The sequence below is a fragment of the Cibotium barometz genome, chromosome 46, assembly GCF_041138505.1.
Source record: "Cibotium barometz isolate CiBa-2024 chromosome 46, ASM4113850v1, whole genome shotgun sequence".
Lineage (NCBI taxonomy): Eukaryota > Viridiplantae > Streptophyta > Polypodiopsida > Cyatheales > Cibotiaceae > Cibotium > Cibotium barometz.
In genome coordinates, this window is record NC_141091.1 from 31,482,429 (window position 1) to 31,490,305 (window position 7,877).

At 42.4% G+C, this 7,877-nt stretch overlaps 1 protein-coding gene across 1 annotated transcript; it reads right to left on the minus strand.

The window, feature by feature from the left end:
* Positions 1-420: 420 nt before the first annotated feature.
* On the minus strand, positions 421-6,975 carry LOC147612124 (cytokinin hydroxylase-like). The gene is made up of 6 exons (XM_086784171.1): positions 6,669-6,975; positions 6,224-6,453; positions 5,783-6,000; positions 2,429-2,620; positions 1,223-1,601; positions 421-765 (listed from the first exon to the last, which is right to left on the minus strand). Exons 1-6 carry the CDS (start codon positions 6,970-6,972, stop codon positions 421-423), a joined length of 1,668 nt encoding a protein of 555 aa, XP_086640297.1. The 5' UTR covers positions 6,973-6,975.
* Positions 6,976-7,877: the final 902 nt, after the last annotated feature.

A 7,877-nucleotide genomic window follows, 5' to 3' on the forward strand; every position in this document is an offset into this window, starting at 1 on the left:
ATGAAAGATTTTATGATTGTAACTTGTTTAACACAATGAAGCTCTTTTCACCAAAAAAATATATAGACAACAGAGCATAACAATAATGTTTTACGAGGTAATTTTTTTTATCGATTATGTGATCGATTTGATGGTGATGGCTCATCTTGCTTAGTCAACAGAAAGCTTTGCAAAGGAGAACTTTCTCATTTTGTGCCTACATTAGTGGAGTCTTATCCCACTAAGGGTATATTTGACTCTTGGGTACAATGTAGTAGTGAGATTAAATGGAGGCAAATGTTTCCCGAAATATTAAAGCTATGGCAAATTGTCCTTGTCATCCCTGCTAATTCTATTAGGTGCAAAAGAGGGTTCTCCAAACAAAACAAAATAAAGAGTCATGATAGGTCTTGCCTTAGCTGGAAAACCATGTTCATGTCCTTATCTATTGAAGAGAAGCTTGAAAATATGAATCGACAGGACGACTTTGGCTTCGATGATGGCGAAGTTCTGGCCGACGCAGTTGCGCGGGCCGAAGGAGAAGGGCATGTAGGCCGTGGGATGCTTGCACGCATTTGCCACTCCCTCGCCAAACCGCTCCGGCCTGAACTCGTCTGCATCCTCACCCCATATGGACTTGTCGTGGTGGATGGCAAGCACCGGCACCCACACCGACAGCCCTTTGGGTATGTGCAAGTCCCCCACTTTCATGTCCGTAAACGCCTGCCTCGCGAGCAGCGTTGCCGGAGTGTACAACCTCAGCGATTCGAGCAATATCATGCCGAGCTGCACGCACAAAACACATATCAATAGGAAACTAACCATATTAAGCAAAAATAGATCAACCTAGCTAAAGATTACCGTAACAGTACATGAATCCAGAGTCCATTCAACCACGTTATAAGCATTCATTTACCATCTAAACAGCAGGTACACGTCCTATAACAATGACCACTGTTTTACAGCAGCTCTCCTTTTTAGCATATTTGTCCTATCTTCTGCAGGTAGTATGCCCATTGCCTTGTGCCCAGATCAAATAAGGTGTTATTCTCAAATAAACCTATCATAAAGGGATACGGAACGCTACTTATCCCTATAATGTAATGTATACAATTTGCAGGAATTAAACTTGTGAGGATCAGATGATTAATTATGTCGAGCTGCACAATACAATTGGCATATAGTAACATAAAAAGGAGGGAAAAATAAGGATAGTAGGAAAACGGATTCAATGGTCACCCACCACTTTGTGCCTGCTTAGGATGTCGGCGTCGGGTGGGTTGCCTTGGGTCAGGTGGAGTGTTTCTTCGCGAGCTCGATCTTGCCAGGAGGGATTAGAGGCGAGGAGCATGAGGGTCCACGTGAGGAGGAGGGAGGTGGTGTCGTGGCCCGTGAAGAAGAAGGTCTTACACTCGTCCATAAGCTGCTGGGAGGTGCAGCGGAAGCCGCACTGCTCCTTACTCGCAGCCTCGATTTCCCGTAGCATCAACCCCAACAAATCGTAGCCGTCGGATGACCGATCGCAGCTCATCCTCATCGCTTCTCGGCGAGCTTCAATGATCGCCATGAGCGACGCCTCCACTTCCATCTTCAACTTCTGTATGCTGCACATATTTGTGGGACTAGAATTTTAGCATCAAAAAATACGCTTAAAATAAGAAAAATAAGGCCGGCGGACTACCATAGCAAGGCAAGCTCGCTCTGGTGGTCAACTACTCTGCCTTAAGTCTTTGTATATTTTAGAACCCTCCAAGAAGTTCTCAAAAAGAACATCCGTTGTTCATCGCCATATTTGGACCGTAGTAAACTGATGAAAAGTAGACTAGGGTTACCTACGCTACTGAGGGAAAGCAGATAAACTAGAAATTATGACTAGGAAAATTTGTAAACCAGGCAACGAAGCTAGTACACTAAGAATTATTTAATTAACTTAAAGATGCTAAATTATGTACCCCATGCATGTTTTTAAGAGTCGAATATTGAATGGAAAATAGGGCTAGGAACAAAGTCTACTTGTGCGGAAATGGCTAGCATGACAATTTTCACATAATGCTAGATAGGTGCCTCCATGTATGTTTTGAAGATTCAACTATTCAATGGAAAACTATAAGCAATGACTACTTAGTGAGTGACATGGCTAGCATGAGGAATAATATAGTGTTGAGGACTCTAACAAGGGTTAAGCCATACATGCTCTCCAATAGCCTCTGTGTAGCATGTAGGTTCCACATGCTTTACCATAGATGTCATGTATGCATAGTGCATAGCAAAATCTCTATATGTCAATCTGTCAAAACAGGATATCTGACTCTCTGGGATCTCCGCAATGCCTGCGGGTCACTCTGTACACCTGTGACTCTAGCATGTGGTGGGTTTCCTTGGGTTAGACGCGAGGAGCATGAGGAGGAGGGAGGTGGTGTCGTGGCCCGTGAAGAAGAAGGTCTTACACTCGTCCATAAGCTGCTGGGAGGTGCAGCGGAAGCCGCACTGCTCCTTACTCGCAGCCTCGATTTCCCGTAGAATCAACCCCAACAAATCGTAGCCGTCGGATGACCGATCGCAGCTCATCCTCATCGCTTCTCGGCGAGCTTCAATGATCGCCATGAGCGACGCCTCCACTTCCATCTTCAACTTCTGTATACTGCACATATTTGTTGTGGGACTAGAATTTTAGCATCAAAAAATACGCTTAAAATAAGAAAAATAAGGCCGGCGGACTACCATAGCAAGGCAAGCTCGCTCTGGTGGTCAACTACTCTGCCTTAAGTCTTTGTATATTCTAGAACCCTCCAAGAAGTTCTCAAAAAGAACATCCGTTGTTCATCGCCATATTTGGACCGTAGTAAACTGATGAAAAGTAGACTAGGGTTACCTACGCTACTGTGGGAAAGCAGATAAACTGATGAAAAGTAGACTAGGGTTACCTACGCTACTGAGGGAAAGCAGATCATAAACTAGAAATTATGACTAGGAAAATTTGTAAACCAGGCAACGAAGCTAGTACACTAAGAATTATTTAATTAACTTAAAGATGCTAAATTATGTACCCCATGCATGTTTTTAAGAGTCGAATATTCAATGGAAAATAGGGCTAGGAACAAAGTCTACTTGTGCCAAAATGGCTAGCATGACAATTTTCACATAATGCTAGATAGGTGCCTCCATGCATGTATACGCATGCATGTGTATGTGCAAGCTTGTGTGTGCATGTAAGTGTGCATTCTCTATGTGTTGTGTGCAAGTGTGTGTATCATGTGCATATCTGGGGTGTGTGTGTGTGTATTTATTTATATATGTATGTATAGGCATGTGTATTCTCTCTTACACATGCACATATCTGGGGTGTGTGTGTGTGTATTTATTTATATATGTATGTATAGGCATGTGTATTCTCTCTTACACATGCACATAATATAATATTAGAAGATATGTGTAGAGGCGCATAGATAGAGATATCTATGCAAATCTAAGTGAAAAGGATTCATGTAAGGTGTGGCTTCAAGCACTTGCGTGGGTTCGAGCCTTGTGGGCGGCGATTTTGGGCCTATAGGTGTTCAAACATCTGTGTTTAAGCGTTGAACTAGAAGGGAGGTGCCATGTAAGCTTGGCATCTCAAGTCTTAAGATTTAACAAAATTTGATTTACTCATGGATGGTGCTTGCCACCCACGTTGACAAAGCATGGTGAGAAATTAATGGGGGTACCCTATAGCTTTAAGGCCTCTTGATTATTCTTTTCCCTTTCTCCTGATAAGCAGGTCTAGGTGAAATCTCAAAAGCTATGAAAAATCATGGAGACTATTTAGGGCTCTACAAGAGCCACACATTCCTGCAATGCGAGGGTATGGGGATGGGCTTTCATAGTATCTTCCACGAGCACAATTAACGCGATCACTTGCATTTAAAATGTACCTTGCCAAGATTTTTCTAACCATGTTAAACTTACACAATTAAGGATCTAAATTTCTCTTAAAAAATATGTTTAAATTAGTAATTACGATGACTAGCTTGACATAATCGAAATTCGTGGGAATGCAAGGGTTTCTCATGCATTTACTGATTTTCAACTTGTAGAGCACAATTAACGCGATCACTTGCATTTAAAATGTACCTTGCCAAGATTTTTCTAACCATGTTAAACTTACACAATTAAGGATCTAAATTTCTCTTAAAAAATATGTTTAAATTAGCAATTACGATGACTAGCTTGACATAATCGAAATTCGTGGGAATGTAAGGGTTTCTCATGCATTTACTGATTTTCAACTTGTAGAGCCCACATATGTGTGCCATCGAAAAAGCCCTTTATCTGGTCAAGTAACATCATTTGAGAGCTATAATCATAGCTAGCTACTATAAAACCTCAAAGGCTCAAGGGGGTTCACAAATGTCTACGACAAAGTGCTTGGACATGTAGGGATCCAACCACCACATACTTTATGTAGTAAGGATGACCAGCAAGAAATCCACAAACATTAAGCAACCATGCACAAAATTACCCCACACAATATTTGAAGCCTTAACTTCTTCTATAAAAAGTGCTCCCTAGGCACTTGACCCACTTGCAGCCTGTGACATTAAAGAAGTAGCCAAATTTGTTTATGCTCTGACTACGCACTGCTTGTGAACTTTGCAATAATAAGCGGATATGTAGGGAGGATTTCGTCAAGTTGTGCATCTTTTACAGACTTGAGACACCTGAACCTTCAAAATGAAGGCCTTGAAACTTAGGTCAAAGTTCAATTTATCAATCTGTGAATATTTTTAATTACTTTGAGTGCTTCAATTAGCACAACACTATAATTGAAGTCTAAATTAGAGATAGTAGACAATAGTTGAGTCAGCAGAAGCCCCCCTTTAGCACAAACTTCCAACTTCTAGGCTTAGATTTTGGAAGTGTGTGTAGCTCAACTGACTTCGATGCTAATATCATACCCGAGTAGCATGAATCAACACAAGTCACAGGAATTGTGAAACATGCATGTGTGCATCCACCACTTTAATGAAAAAATAGGTTAGCATCACTTGACTTGCCATCCTCGAACTCTGGAGTCACCCTTCGGCCAGAGTCCTCACCTCACTTTTACATGAAGTGTTCCATCTCGCATGCTCAACTTAAAGATGTCTTCTATACATGACATGTGGAAGACATCTTCTCCTAAATGTTAAAGGCTTAAGCATCTACGTGGTACCTTTCAATATTGGGATCATCTCTTTTTTTTCTCTCTTTTTGAGATGGGGTCCTAAACTCTATCTTATTGGCGCACATAAGTTCACCCTATCTTCTATCCATATGCACACACCCAAATACCACAAGGGAATACTACCTTTCTAAATATTGGCCACTTTTGAAGGCATTGGACAAGCTACTTTTGAAGGCATTCGACAAGCTACGGGACGAGCCCAGCAAGTCATTCACTCATCCGATTGGAGTGAGAGTAGAGTTGTTAGTAAGTTAGCATCATAATCGAGTCGTAATGTTTGATGTCCATGGAAGCCACGGCCCTTGACCTAGAACGTCAGGCTTAAGGGGCAAAAACGTAGCACATTGTTGTCACTACGGCATAGTTGATGATGATGAGGTGGAAATGGCGAGGCCTTTATTATCTCATTTTAATTAATTCGTGTTATGAAATTCCAAAGGAAAGCTAACAAAAGACATTGGAACTAAAGTGTTATTAACAATCTTGTGAACGGAGAGCTTAAGATGTTTGTTTTGATTAGAAAATTTATACATACAAGAAGGTAGATGATTAGAGGATGATATTGACCTTTGGGCATGCATGCGTGTTCGGCGATCCAACTAAGTGGAGAGTTTTTGTAGCTCATTGAGCTTGGAGAAGATTATCTTGCCTTTCTCGTAGCTGCTGCTGAACTCGGTTCGTGCGATTATGTCTCCCGTAAGCCGGCTCAGGTGCTCGCCGACTTCGATCTCTATCGATCCACTTCCGTCATTGAGGAGAAGCTCGTTCCATTGATCCAACATTTGCGAGATGCAATCTACCATATGCCCAACTTGGCCCTAGACATGATCATCAAGGTAGTTTGGGGAAGTTAGATCATGGTATCTTAATGTCCAAGCATCCCTTAACTAACTAGTTTAGTTCAACTAGGGCTTCATTTCTAGATTAATCGCTGATAGGCTTCATTTCTAGATTAATCGCTGATAGGTTCTACCTTGAATTTAGAGCATCCCTTATCCTCAACTAACTGGTTCAGTTCATCTAGGGGCTAATAGGTTTTACCTTGAGTTTCTCGAGATAAAACGCGGGAGCAACTACCCTCCTCTGATGCGCCCATGCGTCTCCGTTAGCCATCAACAGCCCCTTCCCTATGAAATCATTCACTCCATCTCTTTGTAACTTCGACCTTCCCAAGCATTGCACATGCTTCGACGACAGCAGATCCTTGATTTGGTCCAGATCGTAGAGAGTCAACCGAGGTTCTGATCCCCACCAAAACAAAAATTGGTTTCCTGAACATAGAGAGGGACCACTAATTAGCCATTCATGACACTGATCAAACTTAAGCCGTGATTACAATAGCATTCTATGGATATTAACGAGAAAGAATCATTCATCAACGATGCGCTATGGTCAGCTTGGTGCCGCACACTTACCCCAACCCTTTATCAATTCCCGTGTGGATTATAACGAGCTAGCTGACACCTTAGCAAAAGAGAGGAAGTACCATAGCTTTGCGACCATTGAACGTAGTCAGGCATCAAGCGACCCACAATGTCGTGGGAAACGCCATGCATGTCGTCTTGGACGGCGTCCTTTCTCATCTGGTTTCTTTCGGCAAGATTGCCAACGATAAAGCGAGGCGTTGGCCCCGTGACGCCTTGCTTCAGCATCAGCTTCGTGATCCAATAAGGCCTCCAACAATAAGTATGAACAAACAATAGGAGCTTGCACGCCAAGAAGACACAAATGCTTGCTAGAAACACCTGTGCAGCTGCAAAGCACGAATTAGCACTGGCAATATCAACCATAGTTGGCCTAGATTGCTTGAACTATATTGAATACACAACCTCCTGCAAGACTTTTTTATAGAAGCGCATGTCGGTGTGGATATGACATTAATTACCCGGCGTGTTGAAACTTGAAAGACGATTGATAGGCGTGATACGTGGGCTTTTTCTGCGTTACTGTAGGCGAAGTTATTATCTACAGGTTACTCAAAGCTTGAGGAGGAGATACAATCCACGTATCAAAAGAGTCATGTGTCCGAGTGGCTTACGTGATCAATACTGTTGTGGAGCAAAGGCTGAAATGACAGATGAGAGAAAGAGGGAAAGGGGGCCGCTAGGCGGTACAATTAGAGATGGGTTTCGTCCACCATCCTTGAAAGGTTAGAAAGTCTGATTCGGAGAGGAGAGAGAGACCTATGGAAGCTGCCAAGAGACACTACAAGAGCTTGAGGGCATACCGACGCTAAAATACCGACGCAAATGGCGAACGTTGGTATGCCCGTCGTAATGTTGGAGGAGACAAGTCGGGCGGGGTATTTTCAAATTTTCGTTTACCGACGCGTATACCGAAGCATATACCGACGTTTATTCCGAAGCATATACCGACGCATATTCCGAAGCATATACCGACGCTCGTAAGTTTTTTACAGCCGAGAGCGTATTTTCTCTGTTTTCCGCAGCGTTGCAGAGAAGGTATGCAACGTCTCTTTCTCTCCCTCTCCTCTTTTTTCCTCTCTCCTCTTTTATCCTTCTTTCTTCTTTTCTCCTCTTCTCCTTCTCCTAATATGTTCTTGCTTTTACTTTTTAATTTAGGAATTAGAACGTTTAGGGTTTTGTGTTTTTTTGGCTCTCTATGCATGTTGAGAGCTCTCTATGTATGCATAGATCTCCTAATGCATGCATAGAGATTTTAGGGTTTTGTATTA